Source organism: Euleptes europaea, chromosome 16 (genome assembly GCF_029931775.1).
Source record: "Euleptes europaea isolate rEulEur1 chromosome 16, rEulEur1.hap1, whole genome shotgun sequence".
Lineage (NCBI taxonomy): Eukaryota > Metazoa > Chordata > Lepidosauria > Squamata > Sphaerodactylidae > Euleptes > Euleptes europaea.
This window is the reverse complement of record NC_079327.1, coordinates 35,844,674-35,864,336: the sequence shown is the minus strand read 5'-3', so window position 1 is coordinate 35,864,336 and position 19,663 is coordinate 35,844,674. Positions and strand designations below refer to the sequence as shown.

The 19,663-nt window shown below is 40.8% G+C and overlaps 2 protein-coding genes across 2 annotated transcripts in view; one reads left to right on the top strand and one right to left on the bottom strand.

The window, feature by feature from the left end:
- Nucleotides 1-19,663, top strand: part of CYFIP1 (cytoplasmic FMR1 interacting protein 1) — a 57,206-nt gene that overhangs the window by 33,814 nt on the left and 3,729 nt on the right. The window contains exons 23-26 of the mRNA XM_056862070.1: nt 10,797-10,940; nt 12,803-12,893; nt 16,713-16,843; nt 19,249-19,321. Coding sequence (XP_056718048.1) covers nt 10,797-10,940; nt 12,803-12,893; nt 16,713-16,843; nt 19,249-19,321 — 439 coding nt within the window. The remainder of the gene's footprint in view (nt 1-10,796; nt 10,941-12,802; nt 12,894-16,712; nt 16,844-19,248; nt 19,322-19,663) is intronic.
- Nucleotides 3,881-4,614, bottom strand: FNDC9 (fibronectin type III domain containing 9). The gene has a single exon (XM_056862073.1). The coding sequence runs from the start codon at nt 4,554-4,556 to the stop codon at nt 3,888-3,890; it is 669 nt and encodes a 222-aa protein (XP_056718051.1). The 5' UTR covers nt 4,557-4,614; the 3' UTR covers nt 3,881-3,887.

Genomic DNA, 19,663 nt, shown 5'->3' with positions numbered 1-19,663 from the left:
TTAAGCATGCTTAATGAAGACTTTGTGATCATTTATACTTGTACCTGATGGACTTTTCAATAGTACAATCTTCTTTGTGTGTGTGTGTGTGTGTGTGTGTATACACACACACTAAGAAGATTGTACTATTTATAGACTGCATCGAACACGTTTTGTATATTTTGTATATATATTGTTTATTGTCACTTTTTGTAGTCTATTGTTGAAATGTTTTGAAACACAATACATATTTTGTATCATTGTACTGTATTTTTCCCGTGCCAGTTTCCAAACCTAACGGTATTAGCACGGAGGTGCTCTCTTTTTTCTTGTTTTGCTAATTACCTGGAGGTTGGCAACCCTATTGCTTGTACTCTGTGATGTTTGCTGTTAATCCTTTTTTCCTGAAATGCAGCAGACAGTGGCTTAGATCTGGAGAACTGCAAGTGAACTGGCGCACAAAGAATGGATCTTTGTTGCTTTTCCCCTGCACCCCATGAAAAGCTCTTCTGGAGCATCAGGCAGGGGAAGGCTGCATTGGGAAGGGAGGAATCAGTGGAATTAAGAACATAAGAAAGGCCCTGATGGATCAGACCAAGGCCCATCTAGTCCAGCAGTCTGTTCACACAGTGGCCAACCAGGTGCCTCTAGGAAGCCCCCAAGACGACTGAAGCAGCACCATCCTGCCTGTGTTCCACCGCACCCAAAATAATAGGCATGCTCCTCTGATACTAGAGAGAATAGATACGCAGCATGACCAGTATCCATTCTAACTAATAGCCATGAATACCTCTCTCCTCCATGAATATGTCCACTCCCCTCTTAAAGCCTTCCAAGCTGGCAGCCGTCACCACATCCTGGGGCAGGGAGTTCCACAATTTAACTATGCGTTGTGTGAAAAAATACTTCCTTTTATCTGTTTTGAATCTCTCACCCTCCAGCTTCAGCAGATAACCCCGCGTTCTAGTATTATGGGAGAGGGAGAAAAACGTCTCCCTGTCCACTCTCTCCAAACCATGCATAATTTTATAGACCTCTATCATGTCTCCCCTTAGCCGCCTTCTTGCCAAGCTAAACAGCCCTAAGCGTCTTAACCGCTCCCCATAGGACAGTTTCTCTAGTCCCCTAATCATTTTGGTTGCTCTTTTTTGCACCTTCTCAAGCTCTGTAATATCCTTTTAGGTGTGGTGACCAGAACTGTACACAGTATTGGAAGTAGCTCCTTCCTCTCTCTGGTTCTTCCTCTGCTCTCATGGGAGTGGGCAATTTCTGTTGATTTTGCCTTCCCACTCCATCTAATACTATTCCAAACGTTCTCCCAGCCCTCAACAGTGGTTCTTTTGGGGAATGAAGACAAGTGCAAGCTGCAGCAAGAAGATGAAAGCATCAAAGATCTATTCTGTTTGCAGTTTTCTGGGTTCAAGCCACCATTTTCAGTGTTTTGCGATTCATAAAGGCTGCTGTCTTGTTATGCCCAGGAAATGCAATTCTATATTTGAGAACAAGTATGCAAATCATATATTGTATTAATAGATCTTTAATAGGCTATGTCTTGGGAGTTCCGTGTTTTAGCAGCTGAAGTATAAAGATCACGTTCGGTTTATAACATGCACATTGTAAGTGTACAATCAAGATGGAAGATCTTTTGAAAAGCTACGTTTAAATATATTTTAGAAATACATCAGAGCTAAGAGATCAGACTGTCTACCATAAATCAGTGGCACTGATTAAAACAATACATTTCTTCTTATCCATGATCCACCATTTGTCATTGTGAAAGGAAAAGGGATGTGTTCACAGATCCTGATCCTCTCCTGAAATAAACTGGAGTCACAAGAGAGAAATCCTGTTACTCCACTTTGTTTCTTGGATGTCCAGAAAAAAATCATTCAGACTCCTTATTGGGGTCAGATTAGGGCTCCCATTTAATGGCGCACAGCAATGACAATATTGCTCTGGAAACTGAGACCCTGTTGCAGCCTTTATACATTGAATGGGGTCTGTTCTGCCCCTTTGTTCGTGGCTATTTAACTGAGATTGTGAATGAACCTGCATCGCCTGAAGGCTAATGTGCTTGGGGCCATAGTCCCTGAATGTTGCTGCATGTGTTCTGGGAAACGGCACCATGAGAATTACATGTCCTACCATGACGCGCCACCACCCATGTGCTTCTGCTCTACATTCTTCGTGGCACTGATTGTGCTAGCTCCAGTAAGTAGTGTGGTATACTATTGGGCATAGGGAACATTGAAACCTGCCCTTGAAAGACACAAGATGACCTCTAAGCTTTTTCATCCACTTAGCCTTAGAAAGCCCAAGCTTCTTTCGGACTGTTTGGTCCATTCAATACCAGGTGTGGGTCCAAAAGGCGAGAGTCTTCAATCTGGCAACCAGATCTCAACACTCTGGAGTTAGCAGACATGGGAAGCTTTTTTCCTTGGGATCAGAAATGAAAAGATATGCTTCTGATGAGCTACGAGTGGCTCTCTAGTTTATGATCTCTGCTCAGTTTTTTATTATATACCTAAGATTGTTCTGGTAAATTCTTGCTACTTCACGAAGACAGTGCTACGTGTCTGAAACATCTTAGATCTAGCATGACGCTTAAGAGATTAAACGTCGCATTACGAAATGGGTCTTGATTAAACAGAGGCAAGTAGTGGAAAAACATTTCCTCTATTATAAAACAGTTTAATTAATTTATTAGGATGTTAGTTTTTGGTACTTTGTTCTCATTTTGTTTACAATTTTACTTATGAGCCATAAGAAAACACAGCTAACTGAAGAAAATGTTTGCTTGATAGCATTGACCTGTAACAAAGAATGGTATCTTGAAAAACTGGCCTAAAGTATATCCTTCATCCTATCATTTTAAAAGCAGATCAGAAGCACAAAAAAACCTGTACCTATTTTGAGTTTTCAGTGAGCGAATGCTTCCCTAAGGGACAACAGCTTAGTATTTATTTGGCAGTTACCCTCTATGGCACCTGAGTTAAATCAGTGTGTATGTGTGTGTACACACTATTTACAACCTCTTAGATAATCCACATGTAAATCTACTTCATTATTAAAAGCTGTACTATGTCACAGACAACTTGCACTTTGCTGACTAAACTAAAGAGGGTGGAAACATTTAGCAGTTTGAAACTACACAACAGTGTAAATGCATTTCAGCAGAAACAGCTAGAAATGACAACGGCAACCAGTTTAGTAGTTACATGTTTTTCCTGCAAAGGGCACGTAAACTTGAAGAATTCATAGTATACCACAGCCATTTAACAAAATACAAGTATAACTTCACAATCTGATTTATAGCTCTTGAATCAGAAGACTGTGCCATGTTAAAAATTACCATTAATTAATAACAGTGGTGTTAAGAAGTAGAAACTCTGTTCAATAGAACAGACAATTTGTCCTCCCCCCTCCCCCAATCCTTTCTTATCTGTTTGGAATATAATAAAATTTGGTTTCTGTGATCTCATATGAACACCATTTAATAAACATTTTGTGTGTGTTTATATCAAATCTGCAACATAGTTTTTTTTAAGGTTTTTAGTTTACATTTACACTTTCTGAGATACAAAGAAAACTAATTCTGTGTAATTTGAGGAATTTCCATTCATGTTTTTGAACCACAGCCCTTCACAAAGGGGAGCAAATGTTTTTGACGTTCAAAAAACAAATCCAAGAACTCTATAGTTTGCAAGACTTTGGATATGTCTAAATTAGCTTTTTTGGATCTATTCAGTCTCACAGTTGAATAAAATGCAGATGTTAATATATTAGCTTTGTGTGAGGATTTAGGAAAGCAATTGGATACAAAACTGCTTCCTACTTAGGTAGGTTTAAATATACAAATTGTTTACGTACAGTAAAACATGTGCAGAGGCTCGCACCAGCTAGGTCAGCTAGTTTACAGCAGATTGACATATAGACAAAGGCACCAAATCCTCACTTTTGGAAGTCAGCATAGTGGGCTCTTTAGATGCTAGAGGATTGGCAATTATAGTGGCCATTTGGACGCCATCTGCATTTCTAATCTCCATTTGTTGGCCAGGCTGGGCTTCCTTGGGAAACCCAGCCGAACTGTATAATTTGTTTTTGGTCCATGCCTCTTCCTTTTCTCCCAGAGGCATGCTTTGTGCCTCTAAACCCTCGGTTCTTTTGCGCCACCATATGTGCAAGCAGCCATAGACAAGGATACCAGCAATGATGAGAAGCAGAACAGAACTGGTTAGCCATATGCCCACTGCTAGGTCTTTCTTCTTGTTGCTCATGGACGCTGGATCTTGCTTGGGGGTGTTAAAAATGCGGCATTGGTCACTGGATGGGTTTGCTGACTGGCACGTTACACACAGAATGTAAGTTGTTAGTGGAATCAGGTTCTCAATGACAAACGAAGAGCGGCTGCCTGGAACTCTCTCCTCTTTTTGAAAATGTTTTCTGGTATACCCTGACAGCGTTTTGTCCCAGTTGGGGTTGTACATAACGCTGTAAAAGCTGTCAGCACAGCTTGCTATTTTGGGCCAGATTACCAGGGCTGTGTTTCCTGTTACGTTTTGTACTGTTACTCCCATTGTAGGTTTCTCGTTGATGTCTCAATATTTCTCTTCAGAGAACAGCAATTACTCTTAGGATTCAGGAGACCAAGAAGTTTCAAGAAGCAGATCTTAGGGAACCATGAGCTCTGAAATTTAAGAAAATAAACTAATACCAAATGAAGATAAATAGGAACCTGTATTTCTAAGAAGACTTTTTGCACATTGAAGTATAGAATCATTTTAATTTGTAATAAAAGGAAACCCTTTGATGTGTAGGCACTTTCCATTTTTGGCCCCTTCTCCTCCAAGCCAGGCAAGTGAAAATGTTAGGGTAAAATGAGAGTTTTCAACAGATACATATACTGGTGAATCTAAATTTACCCTGCAACAGTTAATTCATTTTTCATAAGTCTTAAGCATCTCTTGCAAGATAAACCAGTTTCCTGTGCCACTGGACAAGTCTCTGGTCTCTGTATTAGTACCATCTAATAAAACATCTTATGCACACATACACATTAATCAACAGATAAAACAAATTAGACAGTCTGTTTGGTTGATACTGTTATGCACACCTTGTATGTAAGGTCAGCACAGTCCTGAAAGAAGTATTCAGACTGCATTCCCCATTTGTGTGCCTTTACGATTTAAAACATATTTTAATAACAATCTGATACTTTAGGCACAGAGTTCATCTGGAATACATCCTTAAATACATACCTGGGCTGTTACAAAATTGTTTTATCTGTTGATTAATGTGTATGTACGCATAAGATGTTTTATTAGACCATCGATGAAGGCCTGAGGGCCCATATGCATTTGGCGTGTGGTTTTAGACCATCAACCTTGTATTTGTTGCCGTATAGGCTTGTTTTGAATATCTGCATGAGCACTTTATAATAAACATCTTTGTATAATTGAGTTCTTTTCCACCCAACCTTTGGGTACCGGCTTTGTCTTTAGGTTTGGTTCCCCCCCCCCTCGTTTTGTCTATAAGTTGCAACCCACCAGTAATAAGCTAAAGTATTTCACACCAAACCAATTGTTGTGTGTGTTAAGTGCTGTCAAGTTGCTGCTGACTCATGGCTATCCTATGAATCAATGTCCTCCAAAACATCCTATCCTTAACAGCCTTGCTCAGATCTTGCAAATTGAGGGCCGTGGCTTCCTTTATAGAGTCAATCTTTCTCTTGTTGGGCCTTCCTCTTTTCCTGCTGCCTTCAACGTTTCCTAGCATGATTGTCTTTTCCGATGACTCTTGTCTTCTCATAGTGTGACCAAAGTACAACAGCCTCAGTTTAGTCATTTTAGCTTCTAGGGTCAGTTCAGGCTTAATTTGATCTATAACCCACTGATTTGTTTTTTTGGCTGTCCACGGTATCTATTACACTCTCCTCCAACACCACATTTCAAAGGAATCTATTTTCTTCCTATCCGCTTTCTTCACTGTCCAGCTTTCACACCCATACATAGTAATAGGGAATACTATGGCATGAATTAACTTGATCATAGTAATAGGGAATACGATGGCATGAATTAACCTGATCTTGGTTGCCAGTGACACATCCTTACCCTTAAGAATCTTTTCTAGCTCCTTCATGGCTGCCCTTCCCAGTCTCAATCTCCTTCTGATTTCTTGGCTGCAGTCTCCCGTTTGGTTGATGATGGAGCCAAGGAATAGAAAGTGTTGAACAATTTCAATTTCCTCACTGTCAACCTTAAAGTTGAATAATTCTCCTGTAGTCATTACTTTTGTCTTCTTGATGGTCAATTGTAGTCCTGCTTTGGCACTTCCTCCTTTAACTTTCAGCAGTAGTCATTTCAAGTCTTCACTATTTTCTGCCAGTAATGTAGTATCATCGGCATATCTCAAATTGTTACTGTCCCCCCCATTTTCACTCCACCTTCATCTAAATCTAATCCAGCTTTCCTAATGATATGTTCTGCATACAGAGATAAAATACATCCTTGACTAACACCTTTGCCAATTGTAACTACTTGAAAATAATCTTTGATTTTAGATCATTAAATTGACATTTTTTAAAGTCTAAGATACGTTTTTATGTGGAATACAGTAAAATATGATATTGCTTGAAGAATTACTCTTTTGGCACCCTTTTAAAAAAATCAAACAGGTATGTTAAAGAGCCACAAAAATGATTTTGATAATGAATTTGGAATGCATGACTGATTAGTTAACCAAAATAGTGTTGAAGTATTACACTCCTGGTATTGTGGGTACAAGTGGGGCACTTCGCCATGTTTTACTGTTGGAGCTAAATAAACCAGAGTGAAATTTCAAGATGATATTGGGATAGCTGAACAAATAAGGATGTAAATCCTCTTAAGAACGTATTTCACGTCACTAGTTTGTAGATTTTGATCTTTAAGGGAACTATGAATTTTTAAATAAGCAATTAGAATTTTCTGAAAGAATCTGCCTACAATGAACACCCAATATTTAAGAAGATAGTAAACCCCCCGCCCCAAATTTGAGGCAACATTTGCTCCTATTTTTTATAAGCCAAAGGTAAAGCTCAACCAGCAGAGATTAACCATTTGGTTGAACACATCGGATGAAGCAACAAGCATATTTACAGGAAAGGTACATCATAATCTGAAATTATTTTATATTGTGCTTTTGCTTTCAGTTACTATTACTTTTGCTCATTGTTTTAAAAGTGACTGCTATTTAAATTATCCTTTTACTTAATGCAGTTTACTTGTAACTTGATTAAATGCATCCTGTTTTTATTTAATGCAGCCTTCTTTTAACTAGGTAAGATAAAGAGATGTGCTGGTTTATGATTTAGGGGTGAGCTGCCTCTTTCCACTCTACCCTTACAATCTGTTTACTCTTCTTTCAAATAATAAACATTCTTAGGCATTTTTCCCCACCCTCCTTCTCTCATATACATATATTGTACTAAAATATACAATATATGATAAAATGAGCTAAAATGTTGACGGGTATATAGCATACTATCAAATTTTTAAAAGTCCATACTTACTGTTAGTTTCTGATGTAGAAATTCTGAGGTTTGCATGTGACACTATTTGGGTAAAAACAACAGCCAGGTTTTCGGTAATTTTCTGCATGATTAGTGATTGCTGATTTTTCTTCCTATAGGTTATTTGGACCAAGATCTCATTGCTTGACTCTTGTAGTTCTCTTCTGTAGTGATGAGTCCTCTTTGTTATCTACATGAGAACATCTTGTCTTAAGTGTTCCCCGTTGCCTAGGTTTTCTGAGAATAGGTAAAGCCAGCCTTCACTTGCTTCCTGGTAGAGAATGCACTGCTCTAGTGTGCTAGTTAGATGCTTTTGTGTGTCTGGGCTAGCTTTGCTCAGTGACATCATTTCTGAATTCCTTGCGTTGGGGAGGGAGAAGGATAGCTTTAGAGAGCTTTTCTGCCTTGATTACCTAGAGGTTGCCTCTACCAGACAGCTGCTTTTAATTTTCTCTCTGCGTGCGTTTTTGTTACACAATTACGTGTTACAATGCTTAACTTGCCCGTGCACCGATGGTTTCACGAGGTTTGTGAAGTATACTAAACATTTTTACATTCTAAATTAGCTGTGCTTTCTAAAATAGTTAATGCTGGGCTGGCTGATAAAATGTTCTCTTTGCAGGACATACTAATTGTTTCTTCTGCTCTGCTCCCCCTGCTCATAGAACTTTCCAAGGGGACACATGTCAAAGTTATTATAGAATATAACAAAGAAAAATGCAACTAAAATTCAAATAGCTGCATATCCCCCACAGTCATTTGTTATATTTTCAGATTTTTTTTTTTTTTTGCAGCTTCTGAAAAATTTGGGGAAGTCTTAAATACTGTTGCTGTATTATTTCTCTGTACTCCAACAGCTATTTTAGAAATGGTAAAAAGAAGAGATGATATGTTAGCATCAGTGTTATTTTTTACCAAGTACGTACCCAGCTTGCTGGGGGTAACGGGAAGATGACTGGGGAAGGCAATGGCAAACCACCCCGTAAACAAAGTCTGCCTAGTAAACGTCGGGATGTGACGTCGCCCCATGGGTCAGGAATGACCCGGTGCTTGCACAGGGGACCTTTACCTTTTTTTACATATCCAAAACAGTAGTGACGGACAGCTGCCTTTGCCAGTATCCCTTCATTATCCCTTTGTGCGTTGTGTTTGTGTATTTACTGCAGTTCTAAGGAAAACCCAATAAGCATTAACTGGCAACTTTATATCTCAATCAACCATTATTTAGTATCAGGATTTATTAATATCATCCAGAATACTCTTGCATATGGATTCTGATAATCTACCAGACATCTGCTGAGGTAGTTTCTAGTTCACAAGAGAGAAGAAAGGTAGAGTCTCAGTTTCTCATAAAACAACTATAGTGTGTAACATAGAGAAACAGGGCTGGGGGGAATTTTGGAGGGCTTAGGCTTCTCACCTTGTTCTGGAATTGTTTCCTACTGGTAAGCACCAGACAGCAGGACACTTCTCTACAGCTGCCACTGAAGCATGCGTGCCAGAAAGTAAATTCCATTGAATTTAGTGGGACTTGATTACAAGTATGATGTGTTTAAGATCTGTCCGCAAGGTTTGAAGAGAAGGAAAAGAAAAATTGTCTGGATTGTAGTTACTTCTTTGTTTCAAAAGTTGGTTGATATCTCTCTTATGTGTGTGTGTGTAAAGTGCCGTCAAGTCGCAGCCGACTTATGGCGACCCCTTTTTGAGGGGTTTTCATAGCAAGAGACTTAACAGAGGTGGTTTGCCAGTGCCTTCCTCTGCACAGCGACCCTGGTCTTCCTCGGTGGTCTCCCATCCAAATACTAACCAGGGCTGACCTGCTTAGCTTCTGAGATCTGACGAGATCAGGCTAGCCTGGGCCATCCAGGTCAGGGCTCTCTTATAGTGAGATGAAATTGGATTTCAGAAGTAATGGGCTTTTAATGCTTCATTAGAAAGGTGGCACTCTGCTGCCTTATTTGCCATTCTAGTGGGTGATACAGTCACAGCTAAGGATTTGTAGTTCTGCTTATACCAACAGTGGAGTTAAACAGCCCATTCCTGAAAGGGGGGGCCAAGCTGCACAGGAACTGGCGTGACCCCCTACACCGCCATCTGTGCCACTTGCGCTGTGCAAAGCGGCATGGACGCCAGTGCAGGGTAACTTAATGCTGGCTGCGGGGCGTGCGCAGCAGCGCAAGCCTCCTGCGCTGCCTCCCCAAGGGCGTATGTCTGGCATAAATGCTCACGCTGGCGTCCTGGGAAGTGTTCCTGGGGCATTCCCGGGGGAAGAGCTCCCTTTTCCTAACCCCTTTTGGGCTGGAAAGAAGTCATTTTTCAGGCATCAAGATATGCCTGCAAAATTGTGGCGCAGCCCCGTGGGGAGTTCCACGGGGTTTTTCTCCAAAAATACTTTTTCCTTTATTTTTTGGCTTGCTGCACTGTCAGCAAGCTGCTCTGGAGGCAGCACCTCTGCCCGCTGCCTATCTGCCCCCCCCTTCAGAAATGGGCTGCCTATCATTTGATTGTATATTGCCTAGATTTCCACAGGCACCAGAAAGGATAGTGATTTTTGCTGACTCTCTTCTCCCATGGTAGCCCCAAACTCCACCTGAAATGCTGCTCCTGGGGAAACCCCAGGAATAGCTGGGGGAGGGAGTTACACTTCCCTTTGCTGTATTCATTACTACATTCCTTTTAGGTAGGATGCTTATTCCCATTTTACAGAGTGTGAACGGAGGGTGAGAGAAGCAATTTCCAGTAGGCCACCTTACAAGAGTGTATCGTTTGTACCAAGTTTAGTTTACAGTGTACTATACGCAGGATGCTCTTTAGCAGAAATGTTAAAGATAAATAAATGAATAAATCAGCTGTCCCTACTAATTAATAACCAGCCACCACCTTGAATCTACACTGTAGAGTCCTTTTCTATGCTTCAAAAGAAAAACAATGCCATTCTGATGATTTACTTGCACCAAGTTTGATATATTGGTAAATTGCCAGTTATACTTCGGGTGCATTGTTAAAGCTAGCTCTATCAGTATTCTGCTTTTGGGGCGGGGCGGGGTTGTACCATTACATTTTCAAATCATACTGACATCAGTTTTGCACTTGTTCATTTTTTTTTCCACCAGTTAAACGATTCAAAGTACGTACATTTTGCATGAAAACGTTAGACTAGAAAAAGTAACTTTGCGGTCTGTGAAAGAATATTACAAACCTTGTATTGTAGGAAAAGAACCCTGCTCATCCCATATGTTGGGTTTGTTTTTGTTTCCTTTCTTTTTAGGCTTTAAATCTGGCATACTCCAGCATTTATAGCAATTACAGGAACTTTGTGGGTCCCCCTCATTTCAAAGTCATATGCAGACTCCTAGGATATCAAGGCATTGCTGTAGTTATGGAAGAACTACTGAAAGTTGTCAAAAGTCTGGTATGTTAACTCACATTTTACTTCTGGAATTGTTCTAATTAATCTTATTTTACTGGGCATTGTGAGGTACAATTTCAAGTTCCTGCAAAGCAAATAGTTTTGTGGGGAGAGTTATGAGTCTTAAGGCATGGCTAGTTCCTGATGCTTACAAGCATTAATATCATTTTTAAAAATAAGTATGTGTACCACTTGTACGAAATGAATTCTTGTTTTGACACAAGAACAGGAGTCAGAGGAGGGATTTAGAAGTATATATGACAGATGAAGAAACATAAGGGTGCCATTAAGTAAAACTCCTTGGTTTACATGATCCTCTTAGGCCAACTATTCTATTCTATTCTATTCATTGTCAGTTTACTAGCTGAAATCTCTTGTAATGTGTTAAAAGGTTTTATTTGGGATAAAAAGAGACCTTGGATCTGATGGAGCCGTGAATATGATAAAAAGTTAAATGGTGGTCTGGGGAATTCCTAACTTTAAAATGTAGTGCCAAGCTGCTCTGTTAGGCAGATGAAAGAGTGGATGTTGAATAATACAAAATGGAAACATGTATTTACTTTCAGAACTACCTTTATAGTTTGTCTTTCCTTTAGAGAAAACTTGAAGAAAATTAGGTGTCATCTCATTCCTTTAAAGTTGGCAAAGATGTATAATACTGTAAATAGTAAGTGCTGGTTTTGTGGAGTAGGTAAGGCTGGCATCTTCCATATGTGGTGGGCTTGCAAGTGTGCCTCCAGTTACTGGAAGCAAGTCGTAAGGATTATATCAGCCGGATTCCTTACTGAATTCAACATCCCAAGAGATCTTCAGATGGCAACCTTACGTCTTATTACCGCTATCAGACTGGTCTTAGCCAGGAAATGGAAGGAAAAAATATGCCCGAGATTCAAGATTAGCTGTTGAAAGTAAAAGAGATCCAAATTTTTGTGAAATTAACAGCTCTCCACCCCACCCCCCCAAAGTGATATATCCAGACTGCAATCATTGTGGTCAGGAGTTGTCCAGAGAATGGAACTGGCAACAGAATAGTTAAAAGGTAGGATTAGGATTGTTCAGTGTTGATGCTCTTGTTTATAGGCTCAGTTGGCTGGTATGTAATGGATAAATCCTTTGACGGTGTACTTACTTGGTGTCTTGGTGTGTTTTTGTTCCTTTTCTTTTTCCTTTTGTTGGTGTTGTAATTTAATAAATCTTAAAATCTAACATTTAAACGTCAAGTTGATCTGCATAAAAATTGTTCAGATAGATTAATAATGTGTTGCCTGATCTATGCATACTTACTCAGAAGTAACTCTCATTATATTCAGTGGACCTTTTTTTGCTTTTGTCACGTCTGACTTATGGAGTCCCCTGGTGGGGTTTTCGGGGCAAAAGATGTTCAGAGGTAGTTTGCCATTTCCTGCCTCCATGTCATGACCCTGGTATTCCTTGGAGGTCTGCCATCCTACTTGCCAAGGCCAACCCTGCTTAGCTTCTGAGATCTGACGAGATCAGGCTAGCCTTGGTGTTCAATGGACCTAGCTGATGGTAAATGTGTGTAGTATTGCAGCCTTAGCTAGTTTGTATAGCTTTCAGGCCTGTCTTGATAGCACTAAGGGGTACTTCACAAAACATTTTTGCCACACAGATGTGCCTGCATACAAGAAACAAACCATATGTGCTTTCGTGTGAAAATCTGGTTCTCATGACTGATTTGCTGTGTATATGAACCCTTGGAAACTTTGCCTGAGCAGTAAAAAGATCACATGAAGGAGCTGTAAGATGGTCTGAGTAGATACACCAACCGGCTTGTGTGACTGGTGAATCACAGCTGTTATCTCTAGTAATAGCACTAATCATGTTACAAATATCTCTTCTCCCAGCTACAAGGCACAATTCTGCAATATGTGAAGACCTTAATGGAAGTGATGCCAAAAATCTGTAGGTTGCCCAGACATGAATATGGTTCCCCAGGTAAGTTTCTTTTAGATGATATTCCAGCATTAAGAAGCAATTTTGTTTCTAGGCTTTAGTGTATTACTTTATAAACAGCTTAATTATGCAAATACCAGTGTAACTAGTTTTGTGTTTGCGTTGCTATTGCTGTGCACCTTTAGTGTTCAAATTTCCTCCAAATCCATTTTGTAGGCATGAGTTGAGCTGTAAATTAAGATGTATGAAGTACAGAATTCTCTGGCCAGTTCTACAGTAAATTAGATCTATGTAGGGCTAGGATTAGAGTGCCAGGTTTAAAGAAGAACATCGTTCCACCTCACTCCCACGTCCACAGGTCTTTTGTGGCCTTCCTGCACTTTCTATAGCTTGCAGTTCCACAACCCCCTGTGCACTCCTGTGTGCCTGCCTGCCTGCCGACATCTCGTTGCTGTTTCTGTCTCTTGATCCTGTGTGAGGGGTTTCCTTCTGATTGTTTCTTCTTGGGTCCTCAACTCATGTTTTTATTTTCCTTTTTTTATCCCCTGCGTCTTTGCTTCATTCACCCACCCTTCTTCATGTCACTTGTCAACTAACTTTACACACAAGGATCTGCTTGTGAAGAATGTTATAAACATTACTTCTTGTTGCTTGTCCGCCAAGAGAGTGGGGTAAACAAAGTAGGCATTTTGTTATCTAGCACTTGATTATCCAAAACAGTTAACTGGCAACGCCCAGATGGCTGGCTCCTCCCCCTCTATACCTGTGCACAGTAGGTGCATGTGGGTGTCCCGCTCAACCTCTCCAGCCGAAACGTTTGATGCTTCCAGCCATTGCTGGGCTTCTGACAGTGCATGCTGCCATCTGATAGCATCCTAAAGAAGAAGAAGAGTTGGTTTTTATATGCCGACTTTCTCTAGCACTTAAGGGAGACTCAAACCAGTTTACAATGACATTCCCTTCCCCTCCCCACAACAGACATCCTGTGAGGTAGGTGAAGCTGAGAGAATGTGACTTGCTCAAGGTCACCCAGCTGGCTTCGTGTGGAGGAGTGAGGAAACAAATCCAGTTCACCAGATTAGCCTTCGCCGCTCATGTGGAGAAGTGGGGAATCAAACCCAGTTCTCCAGATTAGAGTCCACCGCTCCAAACCACTGCTCTTATCCATTACACCACGCTGGCTCTCCTCTGGGTGGAGGGCAAGGCAGAGCAATATGGTTCAGTGTCTGGCAAATTTGATTAACCTGCAAACTCTGTTCCCCATAAGTGCCGGATAATAGAGCTTTTGTTATAGTGCAGTGGCCCAAAATTATACGAAGTTATTATCTTGGCTTCTGGGATGACTATGATGTAGATTTAAATTTATTCTGTTAAATAGCTGTGTAGGTTGGTTGCTTAGCCTTTTAGCACAAATGACCCTGGCAGAGGAGCTGCTTTCCCGTGCCACTTCAGAAGAATAATTTCTGATGAGGGCTTGTTGTTTGACTGTGGCTTAAAGACTTATTCTGTAGCCTGATCGCAACCTCCGCAATTTTTGTTAACGCAAGTGAATCACGGTGCTTGTTCCCAGCTCTTGAGTATCATTTATTCTTCTCCCCTCTCCCTCCCCTCAGTATTACTCAACCTCATCAGACCTCATTTTAACTTAAATTAGGTTGTTTTTTGCATCATACAAAGTTCTTGACTCTTATTACCAAGGCTGAACGTAGGTCAAAGACGCACGAAATGTTAGTTCCCATGGTTCTCTTGTTGAGCTGATGAATTGCCTCATTAGCCTTTGTTAAAAATGGGAGGTGTTCACCTGTTAGCCCACTCAAAAAAAACAGGAGGTGGCATTTTTAGTCAAAGTTGCATTTCTTTTTGTAAAAGTAATGGGGGAGATTAAATGGAGGCAAACCTCTGTTTTGTAAAGAGAACTTGGTTGCAAGAAAGAAATGGCATAGAATCATAGAGTTGGAAGGGGCTAAAATGAGATGCCCTCCACAAGTTCTTGCACAAGTCCCCTACTTATTATTAGCAAGATCTGATACATTTTTTTTTTGTTTATTTACTTATACCCCAGTTTTTCCTTAAAGGGAACCCAAACAGCTTATCATAGAGTTGGAAGGGGCCGTACAGGCCATCTAGTCCAACCCCCTGCTCAATGCTGGATCAGCCTAGAGCATCCCTGACAATTGTTTGTCCAGCCTCTGCCTAAAGACTGCAAGTGAGGGGGAGCTCACCACCTCCCTAGGTAGCTGATTCCTCTACTGAACAACTCTTACTGTAAAAAATTCCGCCTAATATCCAGCCAGTACCTCCTCTGACAGCCCTTCAGATACTTAAATAGAGCTATCATGTCCCCACTCAACCTCCTCTTCTCCAGACTAAATATTCCCAGGTCCCTCAGCCTTTCCTCATAGGGCATGGTCTCCAGGCCCCTGATCATCCTCGTCGCTCTCCTCTGCACCCGCTCAATTCTGTCCACATCCTTTTTGAAGTGAGGCCTCCAGAACTGCACACAATACTCCAGGTGTGGCCTGGCCAATGCTGTGTACAGTGGAACTATGACATCTTGCAATTTGGATGTTATGCTTCTGTTGATGTACCCCAAGATTGCATTAGCTTTTTTTGTCACTGCATCACACTGGTTGCTCATATTTAACTTACGGTCCACCCGTACCCCAAGATCTTGTTCCTACACACTGTTACCCAGAAGTGTATCCCCCATCCAGGAATGCCTGTCCCTCATTTTTGTTACCCAGATGTAGAACTTATCCTTGTTGAATTGCATCTTGTTCATAGCTGCCTACTTTTCTAGTGTGTTCAGATCTTGTTGAATTCTGTCTCTGTCTTCTGGTGTGTTCGCTGCTCCTCCCAATTTGGTGTCATCTGCAAATTTAATGAGTAGTCCCTTCACACCCTCATCGAGATCATTTCTAAAAATATTGAAAAGTACCGGGCCCAGAACTGAACCCTGTGGCACCCCACTGGACGCCTCTCTGCTTTCTGCTTTCACTTCCACCACTTTTGTGTAGAGGCAAGTGTCCACATTGTAGCTGCTTCTAGTGACCTTTTGCCTTTTTAATCCCAACTTTCTCTTTAACCCATTTAAATCTGTGGCGGAATCTAGAGGCATCAAAACAATTCTTTTTTTTTACATCGTTCTCTTTTCATTTGTCTTTCAGGATGGTCTAAATAAAGATACGGCTTTGAGGCCCTGATGATCATAGTCTGGCTTCTGTGATTCAGCTGCCTTCTATGATACATTTTCATCCATATATTAATTTCCTTAGATTTTAACTCTAGCACAAGTGCTGTTTAGACCCATTCACCAGCTCAACAAGCTGTTTTAATGTTTTTTAATGTAAAGTGAAAATTTCTCATGTCACTAGTCCACCTACATCTGATGCTGTGATTGAGACTAGGCTGAAAAATCCCTACATCGCTGGATTAATTGGGTTGCATCCAGCCAACTTTCTCACTCAAGCTTGCCAAATTCTCATTCTTACTACCACCCACATTGCACATGACTTTAGTCCATTCAGTCCCCATGATCCACAATGCATAGCCTTCTCAAATGGTTTAAAGGAGACCCCTCCGCCTACTGTATTTACTCAAAAGAAAGAAAATCCTGAATGTAAGATGACTCCCTCCTCCATACAAATCATTATTGGACATAATTGTAATTTGTATGTGAATGTAAGACACTCCCCTTTTTGGTGGCATACTTGGAAGAAAACCTAGTTTTGCATTTGAATTAATAAAGTTTACTGTACATGATTTAATTTGGATTGTTCAGATCTATCTCCCTCATGGAAATGCATAGCTTTGGTTCTTGTTCTACTTTCCACAATCTTCCTCATTCTCTAAATTTCTCAGGGATTCTGGAATTTTTTCATCATCAGTTGAAGGATATTGTTGAGTATGCAGAACTGAAAACTGTGTGTTTCCAAAATTTGCGGGAAGTAGGAAATGCTATACTCTTCTGCCTCCTCATTGAGCAGAGTCTGGTAAGTGAGGGGTTGAATTAAAGTACTTCTTGCAGATCTTGATCATTTTGAGGTGGTACAAACTCAAGTATAGGTGTGGGGTCTGATCTTTACAGTTGCTCTTAATTGTTTCTTGGAAAACAGCTTTTTGAAGAACGGGCTGGGTAGGTGCAATTCTAACATTTGTCATTACGGCAACTTAGACTCAAAATGAGACAGACATGACCTTGCTTTTTCTTTATTTCTTTGATGAAGAAAATTGTGTGTGTTCTATGCCCTCTGGTGCCAGCTTAAGGAAAGGACCTTTTTGCTTTTTATAAGAAATCAGTAAAGTGTCTTATAGATCCTTTGGTAATGTCCTATTACAGTGTTTTCATGTGTTCAGTAGGAGTTTGAAAACAGTAGGATGGGCAGTGATATATGTTTTCTGGAAAAAAATAGAATTTGGAATTTTTTAAATGCCCTAAATAGTGTGTGATCTGATTTAGTATATTTATTTTGACTTGAGCATGCACTTCCTTCACTTTGTTTAAATTTAAGGAAAAAAACCAAAGGCGCTAAAATCAGTTGATACACTAAGTTGTAGTATCCCTAAAGAACTGGCCATGACTGTCCACTTACCTATTTCAACAGAATTTAACTGGCTTCCATAGAGGTTGCTATGTTTCACCGTTGCCAAAAGATGTTCCACCTCACATCTCTGAAGATGCATTGACGTCCCAATCATATTGTTGGGGTCAACAGGCATCTTTTGAATGCAGAATTTAATGTATAAGTGTTTCAAAGACAATGTATTCACCGTCTAACTTTCTCAATGGAAGTAGAGCTTGTATTCTTTAAAGAACAAAGGATTTGTATTGTTGAAGAACACTTGGCCAGTTATCTCGTCAATCGTTATCAAGCATATTGAGTCACTTTGAAGTATTGAAAGAAGTATTCCTTTTATCCCTTGGAAGCTCCTTAATCATCTTGAGCAGCATATATCTAATGTTTGAGGGATATAAGGACTGAAACAAATCTTGCCACTGTCAAAGTAGCCTTGGGATCCCTGTCACTTAGTAAAAAAGACACAGAGGCATTAGATTTGTATGTTAAAAGGGGAGAGATATAATGTGATCAAAGTTCCTCGTAAAAGCGGCATTCCAAAAGGGCATGAGCTAATGAATTAATAGAGCCAGAAGAGTAAGGACAGGTCCTGTCTTTAAGAAGTATTGTGAAAGCTATAATAGTCACACCACACACGGGGTGGGGGAAGGAGGTGTAGGGGTTATGCAGAACAAAGTATTTTTAGCGGCTGCCATTGAAACCTCTGTGCTGTCAGAATCTGTGCAATATTTACTAGTAATTTTTTTAGAAAATGGTAGAAGCAGATCTCTTCCCCCCCCCTGCAGCCCCTGAAAGTTCTGCTGAAGGTGAAGGGGACCTTCTGATCAGTTTATCTTGTGAGAGGAGGGGCTGCAGTAAGGGGGGGGAACATGGCAAGATCTGCCCCTCCCTCAAGCAATGCAGTGAGTCGTCTCTGCTCTGAGGCTGCTGTACTTAGACAACAACAACCAGGAGACCCCCTCTTTACCGTAGCACAGTTCTGCAGGGTCTCCTAACACTCAGCCAAGGTTTTTTAGAACCAGCATGGGCTGCTGGGGAGAGGGCAAGATATACTTCTGCGAACTCTTTCCACTTGTAGAAGCTAGGATCCAACCCAGTGCAGCATAACACGTCAAGAATTTGGGTGTGTGTGTGTACAGATTGCAGACAGTAGTTAGGAGTGCTTAATCCTGTCCGTAGATCACATATTTTGATTTGAATGTCTTGGCAAATCATGTTGACATTTGTTGTGGTTACTTGGAGGGGAAGAAAACAGTCACTTCAAGTACACATGAATGTTCTGAAACAGCCTTGCTCAATTTAAGGCCTGATGCAAACTTTCGAAGTCACTTTGCCTTCCTTTTGCCAGAACACTTTGTGCAGCTGGAACATAAAGCTACTGTCTGAATTTCCTGTTTTGAAGACACTTTAAAATGGCTGAGCACCCGGCAGTATTTTCCTGCCTCTCTAACTTTGCTTCCCTTGTGGAGCTGTCCTTGAGGTGATGAATGAATTATGGAGATGATGCTGATAAAAATAAAAGCATGACTCACTGCTTGGGACACATCTCGTTGTCTGCCAGTTGAACATTTAGTCAATTGCATTAGGCATTTCAATAAATATGATCATGGTTTTAAGTATTCCACCTGTAGAATAAGGTGCCTTTTCTGGGTAGGTGACCAGACACTGTAGCTCTCAGTCCAGCACAGCCTCCTGCTACCAAACTGCTATTTTAAAAAGAGACTGGAGACTCTCTGGCAACTGCTTAATTACCTTCTCACTGTTTCTGCTCTCACGTGCTGTTTGTGTGTATTCAGTACATCTTGTCCTGTTTGTTGCAGTCACTAGAGGAAGTGTGTGATCTGTTGCACGCGGCTCCGTTCCAGAACATCTTACCAAGAGTTCACGTCAAAGGTATGGGCTCATCGTTTTTGCTGTTCTAATGCATGTTGCCAGCCATGCCTGGTGGGTCCACCAAGCAGTGAACATCCTGGATTTATTGCTTGTCCGACACTGCAAAAATGGGGCATCTGGCAACATGGTAGGTGGCTGGTATGCTGCTTTTGGTTTGGTGGCTTGTGCAATCTACTTTGAAGCTTGAAGATTGAGCAAGTGAAGTTTCCTCACTGAAGCCACAGTGACTAGTTAGCTGTTGTTGTAAGCACTATGCTGGAAGTGTTTGGCGCCCCTGAGGTACGAGCCTTTAGTGTTGCTCCTGAAGGTTTTTATTTCTCTCATTGGTTGGTTGGCTGTTCC